We start from the raw sequence: 15,091 nt of genomic DNA on the forward strand, positions 1-15,091 counted from the left end.
TGTACAGGACATTGGTTAAGCCACTGTTGGAATATTGCGTGCAATTCTGGTCTCCTTCATATTGGAAAGATGTTGTGAAACTTGAAAGGGTTCAAAAATGATTTACAAGAATGTTGCCAGGGTTGGAGGATCTGAGCTACAGGGAGAGGCTGAACAGGCTGGGGCTGTTTTCCCTGGAGCGTCAGAGGCTGAGGGGTGACCTTATAGAGTTTTACAAAATTATGAGGGGCATGGATAGGATAAATAGGCAAAGTCTTTTCCCTGGGATGGGCGAGTCCAGAACTAGAGGGCATAGGTTTAGGGTGAGAGGGGAAAGATATAAAAGAGACCTCAGGGGCAACGTTTTCACGCAGAGGGTGGTACGTGTATGGAATGAGCTGCCAGAGGATGTGGAGGAGGCTGGTACAATTGCAACATTTAAGAGGCATTTGGATGGGTATATGAATAGGAAGGGTTTGGAGGGATATGGGCCAGGTGCTGACAGGTGGGACTAGATTGGGTTGGGATATCTGGTCGGCATGCTGTACATCTCTATGACTCTATAAATGAGTAACCTGGCATAAACACTTCTAATAATCAGTTTTTGCAGATGAATGCTGAAATATTATCTGTTATGAAAATAGAGAATATCAATTTATGTCTGTTTGTACATCAGCTGGTTGAAATAGAAAGGAGTCGTGGCAGATGAATTAGATGCATGTGCAGTTAAGTAATTACATTAATTTGTAGAGCTCCAATACACTGCATCGAAAGAAGAAATATGATACCACTGAAGACAGCAGTGCCACCTTGTGATGTAAACATAGACTAGAGGTTTATGCTATAAAATACTCTCACACTGAAGATGACCATATTTGGGTTTTTATACAAGATAGCTTTTTTTTAACTGATAAACTATTATATTTTTTAAAAAGTGTTTGCAATAGGACCTTTCACCGAACATGGGAAATACTTGCAGGAACATCATTGCTATGACCACTATTCAGAACAAGCAAAAGAATTATTCTCCAAAGGAAACTGATTTTAGAGATTACTTTGAATGAATTAAATTGTGTATAATATTTTAACCTAAAAATGTTCAAATATATGTAAATTTGTGATTAGAGTTATCAATGATTTTTCAATCTTGTACAGTACTTCCAAGTGTTGCATTTATGTATAACGAAGAATTGAATCTGCAAACCTTTACTATGTTCAACAAGTTTATTGGTTAGGTAGCTTTAATCAAACATTTTTACATTTTAATTCGAGAAATATGTTTCTTAGCATAACCAAATCAGAATTTAATACATTACTATCCATTGTATTTTCCATGTTAGTTCTTCCATAAACTTCTCATAATTACTATAAAGTTATATGAACATAAGAGTAAGAAAAGACCATATGGCCTGTTGAGTCAGATCTGCCATTCAGTATGATCATGGCTGATCTTAAGATTCAATTTCACTTTCCCATCTGCTCCTTACATCCTTTAATTCATTGAGAGACCAAACATCTGTCTAAAATTCTCCTATTTTTGTTCAAGTAATCATGATCCAAAAGTACTGCAATTCATCATCCAAAATATTTTTACGCATGTCAATTAATTTGTTAATGGTGACCACATGATCCTTCAGCTTAACTTTTCATGCTCTGTGTCAGCTTTGTCCCTTTTCTACATTTTCTTGTGCTACAAACTTTGGCTTTGAAACTTTTGGCCTATATTAGCTAGGTCAATGAAATTCACTGCCATAACAAGTAGCATTGCCATTAATTTTATCAGGTCACACATCAGCCTGTTCTTTTCCTGGGTCACTAGTCACACAGGTAAAATGTGTACTTTGATCTTTAACTAACCCATTAAGCTTCTCCGTTAACCAGGCTATGTTGTCCTTTGATTTATTTTCAGAGAGGTCGTAAAAGACAGATTCAAAAGTCTAAGTTGAAGGGTTTTAGGGCCAGTTTGATTATAGCTAACAGATACTGCCTCAGGAAACAGGCTTTCAAGTTTTTTGAAAAAGAAACACTTATACAATGAAAGAGGAGTGGCCCTTTCTCCCAGCTCAGCTTTTCTCTGGTTTTCTCTAGTTTGGCCCAGGGCCAGCTTTGACAAAGGATCAGTTAGACTCGAAACGTCAGCTATTTTCTCTCCTTACAGATGCTGCCAGACCTGCTGAGATTTTCCAGCATTTTCTCTTTTGGTTTCTCTGGTTTGGTTTGGTTTTTAGCAGTAGTAATTAGGCATCTCCCCTTGGATTCCATGTGATATATCCTTGCTAACCTGTCTACTATGTGGAGCCTTGTCAAGTTCCTTGATGAAATCTATATGGACATCTTCTACCACTGTATTTCACAAATTTAAGATTTTCATGCCAGGGTTTATCCATCTCTCTTCCAGTTTGGCATGTTCCCAAGTTGATGTCAGGTGTCCCAAATGCACCTGCTTCCCTCACCCTATCTCTTAAATCCGTTTGATACTCGACTGGACTGTCTTCTGATCAGCTTACTGCACTACCTATGGGTGGTAACCAAGCTATACACACCCATATATTCACTATACTCACTGTGCCTGGATGGATGCAGCTTGACACCATCCAGGACAAAGCAGTTCACTTGGTTGGCACTGCATCCACAAGCGTCTACTCCCTCCGCCACCAATGCTCAGTAGCAGCAATGTGTATTATCTACAAGATGAACTGTAGAAATTCACCAAAGATCCTTAGACAGCACCTTTCAAACCCACAACCACTTCTATCCAGAAGGATGGGAAGACATGGGAATGCAACCACATGCAAGTCCCCCTCCAAGCCGCTCACCATTCAGACTTGGAAATATATCGCCGTTCCCTCACTGTTGCTGGGTCAAAATCCTGGAATTCTCACCCAGTTGGCATTGAGGGTCATCCCATAGCAGGTGGACTGCAGCGGTTCAAGGAGTCTGCTAACTACCAACTTCTCAAGGGCAACTAGAGTTAGGCAACGAATGTTGGCCAGTGACCAATGTCCACATCCTACAAATGAATTTTTAAAAATTGCCATGCCATGCTGTTGGTTCAAGACAAGTATCCTATTTGTGTTTGTTATGTTGCAGTAAGTTCTAATGACAGACCACAGGAGTTTGAGTACAGATTTATGATCATTAAGTCAAGCAAAGGGAGAGTTTGCTCTAAACGAGCAAGAATAAACTCTACTGAATATAAAAAATTCATCACATATTCATTTTTAGCCTCATTCCGTTAGTACAATTCCAGCCTTGTCAGTATGCAATCATACAGTAAACAGGAGTTTTAAGTCTTGGGTATGTATTTCATTCACCCAAGCAAAGTCTCTTACCTTGCACCAGCCCGGCTGTATTGTTTGGTTCAACTCTTACCTGTTTATCCTCTCCCTCCCTTTTGTCTCCTCTAACCAGTTAATCCATTTTAGTTCCTACAGCCTTTCAGGAAGATTCCTGCTGTTCTCAGCTTTTATGGTGTACAACATTCGCCTGAAGAAATTTTTTTTACTACAAGCGTAGAAGTCACGATTTAGTCTAACTCTTACACTTTTAAACTCCAGTCCTCTTATAATAAAGGCCATCATTACCATTTACTTCCTCAGTTGTTTTTATGGCATGTTGTATGAGTGGCACAAATACTTCTGCAGTTAACGGCGGTATTTCTAAGGAGCACAGTAAGATTTTTATTCTATTTTTAGCAAATCAACCCCGATGTCTCCTTGCAGGTAATTACCGAACCACACAAATATTGACCATACATGGCACATTACCTTCTTTCTCTTGTTTCTTTGTTCCATAATTGCTCTTCACTCCCATCAACTACCTTTTTCTCCAACATTTCTCTCTGTTTTCTTTCTATCCACATCCGTCTATCCAATGGAATACTCCTTAAATTCCTTCCTCCAGTCTTCATGTTTTATGTGACAAATGGTTCACTTTGAAAATAGTTTGTATACAGCTATTATGTTTCTAATGCACAGAATCTTTCTTTTATCGTGCTAATTTTCTCACGTTCCTTCATCTAGGGCATCACTTTAAAAATGAATGAATTGAACCATTGTATCGTTGCAAGAATAATGCATGGCGGAATGATACATAGACAAGGTAAGTAGAAAATCTATATGAATCCACAAATTTAACTGTTACCACTCTAAGAAATTGAAGTTGTATTCATACTTTTGGAACAAAACATTCAGTCGATAATTTTTCCATCAGCGTCTGCCCTATGTTGCCAATGGGAAAAGTAACAAATAATTAAGTATCAACTAAAACGAGGTCAAGGAAACATTTCTCACATGAGAAAATAAGATTTTGGAACAAGTCGCTAAAGAAAACCATTGGAACAGACACCATATAGCATTCATGAGTCTTTTGGGTGCATTTCTGGAAATAAGGGTTTTGTTTACAAAAAAGGGACCAGGATTTTCCTGTACCTAAAATAAACACTTAAGTTTTTATCTGACTCTTTTAAAATGTTTAGGAACACTCCATGTTGGTGATGAAATCAGAGAAATAAATGGCATCAGTGTAGCTAACCAGACAGTGGAGCAGCTTCAAAAGATGCTTGTGAGTATATAGATCACCTTTGCTTTTTTAAGACCAATATTAAAGTAATTTAATGTTCAGGACTTTTAATCTGTCTTTATTTTAGGGATGAAGGGTGGGGTACATTGCCTCTGAGGCCTACATGCAAATCACCTTAGAATGACAAGTCATCTTTGCTCTTTCTGTTTATTAGCCAATTATAAGTATCCATTGGTACAAATTTGACATGAGCTTTGTAAACTAACAGGTGTTATTAGGCCACAGGTCTTATTGATGTATATTGAACACATTATTGAAGGAAATTTAAGATACATTCACTTTTAGATACAGTTGTTGCAATTTATGATCTGTACTAAACCAATAAATATTCTATCTGTTTACCGTCACGTGTATTGCAGCTTAAATCATCCATGCTACACCCAAAGTCAGCCCCACATCTCCTGTACGAAACAGCATACCTTTTCCTGATATCCAGTGTAACGTTAATGTGGTCCAGAGGAGGAGCAGTAGTAGTTTGACCCGTCATGAACTGGTTATGGTATTACGGCCCAATTACTTATATTCCTTCCAATAACAGATCAGTGAGCATCCAAGTTATAAACCAATTAATTGTATTCTTTAACGCATATTGCTGGATTGAAGGTGGTTTTCTGCAAAACTTAATCCGTTTACCTTTCCATTTCACAATATGAATGTTAACAAAGTGTTACTGCTACACAAACTCTGTGAATGAGATAAAGGTACCCTACAAAATTTAATCATCTTTGAAACTAGCTGGTATTAACTTTCATTATGCACCACATCCATTCATGCTTCAGTTTTAAGTCTTTCACAGCTTTCATGTGACCGTCCTGACTTGCTCATAGTTCTAGCATCAAATACTTGCATATTGTATTTATTCCCACACAGGAATGTTTCTCTCCCCACTTCACTATTGAACTTGCACAGAAATGTTGGGTGAGGAACTCTTGCCCAGATTTTTTAATGCCACAGCCTTTGTGTAACTCCATAATGCAAATATGGCCTGTGTGAATTGTTGGAGTGGTGAAAGTGAAAAGGTGTTGAGTGTGTTGCTGTCCCATCTTTCCCTCCTTTGTCCTTCATTACCCCTTCTTTGTTCCCGATCTCCCACTTCTTCTCTGTCATTCCCCTATCCTTTACATCCTTATTCCCCCCTCCATCGTGCCCCTATCTATCTTTCCTTTGGGTCCTATCATCTCTCCCTCTGTTTTATCCTATCTCCACCTATTTTGCACCCCCAAATTCCTCTTCCTATTAGGCTCCATTCCCACATTGTTTGCATCCCCATCTCCCCAATTTCTCCTTTCCAATGCTCCCATCTCCTCCTCTTTTGCACCTCATTATCCACTCATTTGCCCTCTCTGCCTCCCTTCTGTTTGTTCAAAAAGCACACAATCTGTAGGCAATCAGTCCATATGACATTTTATAAATTCCTACTTTGCAAATAGAACCAGTCTAACTCAGGGTTGGAATACAGACAGACTCTAATCTCACACCTTTAATGCATTGTTTGAGCTGAGATGTGACTTTTTTTTAATTAAAACCTTAAGTTATCTTGGGAATGTGACTTGAAAGAAGTTCTGGGATTTACATATTAATGAATAGAAACCTGCCACCCATTCTAAGTGATTAAAGACTTAACAGCAATCTAGGTTTGTTCAATACACCGCATCAGTTGAATGACACTTCAATATTTCATTATAAATATGTGTCCTATGACCCTAGCTACCTGAGGAAGAAGCAATGCTCCGAAAGATTGTACTTCTAAATAAACCTGTTGGACGATAACTTGGTGATTTTTAACTTTGTCCACCCAGTCCAACACACACACCTCCATATCATGGCTACTTTGAGATATTTCTTTGCAAGTTTCCTTCTTAGTTCCCTAAAATCTCCCTGCAGGACCTTGTCCCTCTTCCTACTGACATCATTGCTACTGATATGGACCACAACCTCAAGCCGATAACCCTCTCAGGTCAATGCAAAAGCAAGAAAGTTATAATGAATCCTTTTAAAGCAGTGTTTCAACCTGAAGTGGAGTACCGGGTACCATACTTTAAGCTGAACACATGGAAGATTTACAGGAATTGTTCCAGGGATAAGGGACTTCAGTTACAAAGATAAGGTGGAGAAGCTGGAATTGCTTTCCATAAAGAAAGGATTGTTCAGAGGAAATTGGATGGAGGTGTTTGAAAACCTGAGGGGCCTGGACAGAGTAGATAGTAATGAGTTGTTTCCTTTGGCGGAGAACCAGAGGAAAAAGATTTAAAGTGATGACAAAAGAACAGAAAGCAGCATGAGTTTTTTTTTAACACGGCAAGTTGCTTACAACTGGAACTCGTTGAGTATGTTGGAAGTGACTTTCAATAAGAATTGGATAAACACCCAAAAATAAAAATTAGGTTGAGTTATGAGGTAAGGTCCTGTTGGGAATGTAACCAGCTAAATCGCTCTTCTAGAGACCCGATAGGCTTTGACAATTCTGTGTCATAACCATTGAATGATCTTGTACCAAGATAATTTTCTTGCCGAGCTTCATTTCTCTATTTCAACTAAATGTTGATTTTCTGCTATTTCTCATTCATTAGTCAAAAAGCTGTTTGGCTGGAAGTAACTTAACTGCAAACAACTACTAAGCTCCTTTTTTGCTTGTGAAAAAAATACAAAGACAGACATAAATGCCACAGAGCGAAAACTTTAAGTGCTTTGCGTTTCAAACATGATCAAAAGCTGCATTTTGTATGAAACCTTTGCACAAATAAATATTCTTACTGAAAAGTCAATTCAAAGTTTGTTGTGGAAATGTGTGGCACTACTAAACGGTTGTTAAAACTTAATGGTTTCATCTTATATACAACACCCAAATGTCAGACTCTTGGATTTTAATGGATATTGACTTTTTCTCACTTTCAGAGGGAAATGAGAGGAAGTATCACCTTCAAGATTGTGCCAAGTTATCGCACTCAATCTGCTTCCTGTGAGGTAACAAATTTTAAAATTAGGTATTTTTAATAATCCCCCTACTTTGATGACTAACTGCGTGCTGACTGGTGATTGTTAAAGCTTTCTGTGTAGGTTGGTTCTGCCTGTACAGTTCAATATGCACACCAATTTTATAACAAAGATAACGGAATAAATGAGTGGATCCCTTTACTAATATAACATGGAGGCAAACGTCTTTGTTTAGCTGAATGGAAATATGGGTGAATTTGGATTGTTTCAATTACTAAGTGTTTACTTGAAGGGAATTCCATAAATTCCCTTGATCCAAATTAATTAGTTTTTCTATTTTGTATTAGATATAATTACTAACTGACAAATCTCTGCAACCTTCATCGCAGTTAAAGAAAGTCATGTTCTATCTTTTAGTTTTGCTTGTTGTGGAACAGGTTTTGGAAGTCTACACTGTCTCCTCTGGAAACTGAAATCTATTGGTAATATTTCATTGTCTGTGCAAGGCTGGGGGTTGGGAAAGAGCTTGACTGCTTTACCAACTCAAAGATTTTACTCTCTATATACCATTCCAATAGGGTAGGCTAATCTTGGTTAGTTACCTAACTAATAAAATTACATAAACCCTATTGTATTACATCTGTCTCTAACGCACCATGGAACAATGCAATACTGTTCCACATGTACAGACCTGTATTTGGATCAATTTGCATCATACATGCTGGACAAACTCAGGTCTGGCAGCATCTGTAGCAAATATACTAAATGCTTTGAGTCCAGTATGCCACTTCTTAGTAAAGAAGAGTCATTGTGAATTTGAAATATTAATTATGTTCCTCTTTTCAGAGATGCTGCCAAATCTGCTGAGTTTCTTCAGTACTTTCTGCTTTTATTTCAGATCTCCAGCATACAGAGTACTGTTTGGTTTTATACTATTGCAATATGTATGCATTTGGTGAACTAAGTTGATGCAAATCAAGTGACTTTTTCATGGATACAGATCAGTGACACAAGTATCAGTACTCAATTGACAATTCCATCTCAGTCAACCAAAGAAATGCAAGGAAAATATAATTCATGTGGGTGCTATTATGATTTTCTTCCCACTTTAGGTTAAAGCATGTAGATGTCGATAATAGATTTAGCTAAACTCTTAATGATTTATTCTACATCTATGGTGTTTTGTGCTGACATCTTATTCGATAAATGGAAAAGAATTATGTTCTGCAGTACCAATACCATAATTTCACCAAAATGTATTTTTTTAAAAAAAGGAGAGATAGAAAACGTAGCCACTTTCTTCTGCCTCAAAGAAGTGAACATTTACTTTCCACTGGTTGTAAAGACTAAACTATAAGAAACATACTAATATTCTGCCAGGACAATCTCGGTTGTGACTGACACAGGAGTTGTATTATTGAATTGATTTCATTTGATTCAAGTAATTTGTCAATGTCAGGCGCAATGCTGTTTGTTAAGGTTACATTACTAGTTATCAAGGGAAAGCCCACTAGCAATTATTAATAACAAATAATAAGGAATTGTTAAAAAGTACAAATTTTAAACAGAATTTGCAACAAATAACAAGTTCATTGCTCTTTATTAACAAGAGAAAGATAAGTCAGTGCAGGCATGATTCTTCAATGAAACTCTTCAAATTTGAGGTTAAATTCTACACTTCACTGTCCTTCGAAGTTGCAGATTATACAAACACACTACTTTTAATCAGAAGGTTCATGACATTTCGAGCTCTTTCTAGTTTCCATATATCATCTAAGTAGGTCACTAGTTTTGTTACAATATCTTTTTTAAAAAAAACTGTTTTGAAGTTGTTATAAAAATGAGTAAACTTGCTAAATGGGTTTTCAAAATAGTAGTAAAACTCCTAAAAATGCCTAATAAAAAGTGAATTTTATTCATTCAATTGTATTGACCAGAGACCCTAATTGTAAATAGACAGAATCAATGGACTGGCTGAAATTTAGTTAAAAGTCCTTCAAGCCTTTATTCTAGAAATACAAATTGCCGCTGACTATATATAAAGTGTGAACTGTAAACTAAATATGGCCTACAGTGTATAATTGAGTTATCTCTCACATTTTTTATGGATTTTTATTCTCTGTGATGTGAGCATACCTAGCAAGGCAAACACTTGTTGCTCAACACTAATTGGCTTTGAGAAGCTACCTTGTTAAATTGCTGCAGCCTGATCGGTTTTTGTTTCAGAAAGAAAAGGAATCCAGTATATAGCACCTTGCACAATCTTGATGTGTGGTAAAGTGTTTCACAGCTTATAGAGTACTTTCAAAGTCTAGTCAGTATTACGATATGGGAAACACATATCGTTTGTACGTAGCAAGCCCTGACAGCAGCAACTTATAATGATCTGAATTGTTTTTTGTGATATGAATTGAGGGATAAATATTAACCAGGGACCACTTCTTTGAAATAGTGTCCTAAGATCGTACATGCCTCACTGAGGGTGTTGACACTGATTTACTGTCTCAGCTTGAAGACAACACTTCCAACAGTATTGTACACTGCCTAGATTGTGCTCAAGTGTTGAAGTAACACTTGAAGCAACATCTTCTGACACAAAAGGTGTGCCCCTATCAATAAATAGAATTAGCACTGCAATGACTAGGGAAACTTCAGTTTTAGCTTGCTTCAATTTCAAAATGCTAGAATCTTCTTGAGTCTAAATTCCATTAAAATAATAATGTTATTGCATGAGCGCAAACTCCTGAAGTCTCCTTGAATGTTTTCATAGTTCACTAGCCACCTCTAGTGGTAGAAAGTGAATCCTGTGCCAAAACATGAACACTTTGGTACTCGGAATGATTAAAAGAACAGAAATGTTCAATCCCATCACTTTCTTTTGGTTTCACTTATCTTCCCGTTTGATGAATATGACAATTGCATAGCTATTCAATCCTTAAGTTCGGCTCTACCTTGATGTGTTTGACTCTTTTGATATTAACCTGCTCATCACTACTTTACAGATTTCAGAATTTGCCCAAATCCCAGAACTTGTCATTATCTCAAATTAGCACAGTAAACAACAACAGTTGTTTTGATAACGTTTTAAGTTTGAAATAACAAAGCAAAAAAAGTGTACAAAATACAGCCTTTTATCAGACTGTACAGAATAGAATAGCAATTTATTGTCACTTGTATTTATGAAAATACAGTGAGATTTGTATAAGTTGCCACAATTCGGTGCCATTTTAATTTCAGAAATCATAAAAAGAAATAATTGAGACAAAGTTAGGCCAAAGTTCAACTTTTGTTCCCTCCCCGGCTCCTGGGTTTCTAGAGTGGCTACAGGGTACCTCCACCAAAGCTGCCCCTGAGGCAGCCAAAGCAAGGATTTCTGGACTGGACCCACCGCACTGCCACCACCAAAGCCACTACATCACTGCCATAGCAAGGAGGGATAGACTGGACCCATCAAGTCAGCAATGCTGAAGCCATTGCCACTTCAGTCACCAACCAAAGCTGCCCCATTACTGCCATAGCCGCAAGGAACAAACCGGAACCGCCATGCCATCACCACTATAGCCATTGCTGAAGCCACCAGGAGCAATGGACCAGAGTCACTGATGATGATAACTTCCTGGCAGGTGCCAGGAACAGACATCCAGATCCATCACGCTGCCACCACCACAGCAGGCCCTCGCAACTGCCTTCTTCTACCACAGCCACAGAAAAGAAGGAAAGGTGGACTTTGTTCCCATAGAGAAATGAAGAAACAAAACAAAAAGAAACACAGGAATGCTGCCAGCCAGGTGAACAAGAGCAGGCACAAACGGGCACAGAGCCCAGATACTTACTACCCTGCTGCTGCTATTTTATAACATTCTTGAAAGATAAGTGAAAACTGAAGAAGCTGGAAGGGTTAAACATTTATTCTGGTGCTGGCAATTATGTAGGCATCTACTTAATTCAGAGCTCTAGTGGACTCCCTTTTTGTAGGTTGAGCTTATTCTGCTGTAGTTTAAAGAAGCTATAGTAATATCAGTATAGGGAATCAGCACACAAGCATCTATTTCCCCACAACATAAGCCACAGACACCCCAAATGTAAGAGCCCTTAAAACTTGAATTGTGTATCTTAAGCACCCTCTCTAAAAAACAATTTGTAGTTGTTTGTTTGACAATCCAACATGAAGAGAGTTCCAGCTAAAAAGAAACTTGTCCTCAGCCTTTGTATGCAATAATTTCCCACAGGAATATTTTGATTGCAATCAGGAGCAGAAGATCAAACCAGTTATTCCTTGCCTGATTCGGAGTGCTGAGGCTAGTCTGACCTTAGCTAAGATCAGTTTACTTGGCAGAGTCTTGGAATCAAGCTTTGGGGTTTCCTGATCTGCATTGTTTAGTTACTCTTTAAACTCAATGAGGCATCAGGAAAACTCCTATTCCCATGCCTAAGCAAATTATGACTTATTTTAAAATAAACCTTGTTACCTATCCCCTTCCTGTGACCTCTCCCAAAAATGGTGCATTATGGACTATAGATAGTGTGTAACTGGCTCAACTCAAATATTGAACTAGATCACAGACTTCCAAAGCTAGTGCTTAGAATTGGACCCTGGTAATGTACAATTGCTGCTTTATTGGAGGCAATGTAATCCTACTTGCGTGCCAAGAATGGACGTAAAGTTTTTTATATGCTGTACTGAAAAAACTTGCTTGGGAAAAGGAAAATGTGACAATGATTTACAAGCAGAAATTGTCTGTGATACTTGCTTTCAATAAACAAGTTTGTCTTGAATATACTCAATGCTTGAGCTACCATAAGCCTTTGTTGCAGACAATTTCAAAGATTCACCAATGCTGTGTCAATTAATTACTCCTCCTCAATCCTAAATTGCCAATGCTTTATCCTGACACTAAGACCCCAAATTCTGGACTCCCAGGTCAGGAGTTAAAACCTCTGAGCAGCTATCTGGTCAAGCCCTGTAAAAATTTAATACATTATACTTCATGTAAGTAACCTTTTAAATAAAAGCTTTTGGTTTAATATAACAGGGATTGTGAAACATGAATTAACCAGACAGCTGTTCAATCCTAATCTATTTTTGAAAACTCTGCTTACACATAGAGCTTTATTCCTTTATGTGGAATTGAGAGACTGATTCCTATTTAGAAACAATTGAATTATACATTGTCCTATTCTTTAAAACAGTGTATAAAATTCTGACATGTGTTGCAGTTATGTAAGGTGCTACTGAACCTTCTATCTCGTTGCAGAGAGATTCCCCCTCCACATCCAGACAATCCCCTGCTAACGGCTATAGCAGCACTTATAATTCTGTTTCGGTAAGGCTTCCATTTACAACACCAATCCAAAGTTCTGTTGCCAGTAGTGTAATTGTGTAAATGCTGACGATTACCTCTGTACCAAAGATATTTTCGTAAAGAAAAGACCTGCCAGTTTTTAATATCAAGTGCATAGAAGCCATTGATAATGTCATTTGTTTCCTGATAATTTATGAAGATTAGTTTTCAGCTATGGATGAGTTCCAATGTATCTTGCTTCCAAGATTCATTGGCACAACCAACTACTATAAACTGTTTATGAAAAAGGATAAAAATTAGGTGGGCAGGAGAAGTGGAGAGAAATCATTTGTGTAATGATCATGCCCAACTGAAAGTTGATACAACATTACATCTAGCCTTTAATGCATGGTTCACATGAGAGCTCTGAGAATTATGGTTAGGTTCCGCTATCTGAGTTCTCAAATTGGTGTGCCCACTGCTGCTGTGGTACATGCACATTACTATGTGAAGCTGGAGCCTGGCCTGGCAACTCAATGCTAAAGATCATTCTTTTGTCTATTGATGAAAAGTATAGGATTTTTGTACATTTTCAACACAAGTTCTTATCTTACCAGTTTTCACCTTCAGCAATCATACAAGATGTGCTCATTCATTACAGAATGTGCAGAATTTATTTTGCCGAGAAAAGGGGCCACAAAATAAACTTTTGACTTAATTTGTGCAATCATTTTGCAGAACTCTGAAGACAAATAAGAACATACTTTTTTAAGTAGCAGTGAAACTCTTTTTATTGTGTAGTGATTAGGTAATTTCAGAATATGCACTATCTGTCCAATTTTTAAATAATCATAAGAGAACTAGTTTGATAACAATCGCCTTCCAGTATAGTTTAGATTTTGCTGTCTTTTAATTACTCCTGTATTCACTAAGTTATTGTCAGTTTACCTACAAACCTGGCTCCACCCTGCTGTTTTTGCCAGCTTCCTCCCCACTTTACACAAGTCCTGTTTGGCAAGAGACCATCATCCAACTGGATAATTTTTTTGTGTGAATGTAGACCAAAATAAACAATCGGGCTTATTCCTGCACAGAGGGAATCATACCTGATCCTGCCCTCCTCAGTGTACATGGTATTGTCCATGGATTGTAATCAGGAATATATAAGCAGTGGATAGTTTTCCCCTCCATAACCAGGAGCATATATTCACAGGAAGGAAATTGAAAGAGAAAATTAACTCTTGCCACTTACAGTTTCCTCCTTTTGTCTAATCCAGGAATGACATTTGGAGAAGTCCAAGATCTGGCATTTGCTCCACATTGTGTCACAGAAATGTGCAAGGAGCAAGGAGCTAATAGTAATGTGAACAAATAATTTACAACAGAGAGTTTGTAAACTGAATATACTTTATGTAATGAAAAAGCGATTTTCTGGAGGGTGAATTCAAATAATATAGTAACACAATTCAATATCTCAATCAAATTACTCAGTTGGCAAAGGTGCTAAAATTTAGTAAACTTGGTGAATGTAACCCAAGTTCTATTTCACCTATTTAAAACATGCACAAAGTACTTCCAGTTGAATTCTGCCACATAGAAACAATAATTGTGTTCATTCACAGTTAAACACCTAGAACAATATATTTTGTTGAACGATTACTACAGTGTTAATGCAGTTCAGCTGCTTACTTGTGTTGAAAATGTAGATTGCCTAATGGGAATGGGCAATATTGTTCATAGCTGGTATCTGCTTTCTACAGCTTGTTGCTAAGCAGCCTGGCCTACTTATTCAGTGAATCATTTTATGTAATGGCTTGATGCATTATGCAAACTGATGCTTATAACACCTAATTATATCATAATTTTTGTAATAATCAAGTGAATAATAAATGCAATATATGGTAGAATTTTCATAGCTTTGCTTTGAAGGTGAAATGAAAATCTCTTCCTTGGGTTGACTTTATCCTACAGGACTTGCCATCAACTACACAACCAAAAGGACGACAGGTGAATAGTTTAACTCAATAGAAATTTTATAGTATCCCTGACTTAGTATGGACTTACAATCTATTTTCTCATTTGATATTTTGTATGTTGAATTCTTTAAATTTTCAATTAATTGTATTATTTAAATCTATATCTGGCCAGAGTAGAGTTGGCAACAGCTGTCTGAATATTTTGGATCATAACATGATGCAGTGCAGAAACAGAACATTTGGCCTATGCTTCTTTGTTAGAGTGACCAATTATCTAAGTATCCTATTCTTTCCCAATAGCTGTGTACATTTTCCCTTCATATGTGATTTTTGAACCCC

At 37.3% G+C, this 15,091-nt stretch overlaps 1 protein-coding gene across 11 annotated transcripts in view; it reads left to right on the top strand.

Moving 5' to 3' along the window:
- caska (calcium/calmodulin-dependent serine protein kinase a) overlaps positions 1–15,091 on the top strand; it is a 609,390-nt gene that overhangs the window by 547,635 nt on the left and 46,664 nt on the right. For 4 of the 11 annotated variants that reach the window (XM_087992817.1, XM_087992822.1, XM_087992816.1 and 1 more), the window contains 5 exons: positions 4,002–4,080; positions 4,457–4,542; positions 7,456–7,524; positions 12,750–12,818; positions 14,748–14,783. In XM_087992817.1, the coding sequence (XP_087848943.1) occupies positions 4,002–4,080; positions 4,457–4,542; positions 7,456–7,524; positions 12,750–12,818; positions 14,748–14,783 (339 nt within the window). The remainder of the gene's footprint in view (positions 1–4,001; positions 4,081–4,456; positions 4,543–7,455; positions 7,525–12,749; positions 12,819–14,747; positions 14,784–15,091) is intronic. The other 7 variants (XM_087992823.1, XM_087992821.1, XM_087992824.1 and 4 more) reach the window with 3 other exon arrangements.

Source organism: Chiloscyllium plagiosum, unplaced genomic scaffold (assembly GCF_037043375.1).
Source record: "Chiloscyllium plagiosum isolate Xiang-an unplaced genomic scaffold, Cpla_swu_hap1 HiC_scaffold_12, whole genome shotgun sequence".
Lineage (NCBI taxonomy): Eukaryota > Metazoa > Chordata > Chondrichthyes > Orectolobiformes > Hemiscylliidae > Chiloscyllium > Chiloscyllium plagiosum.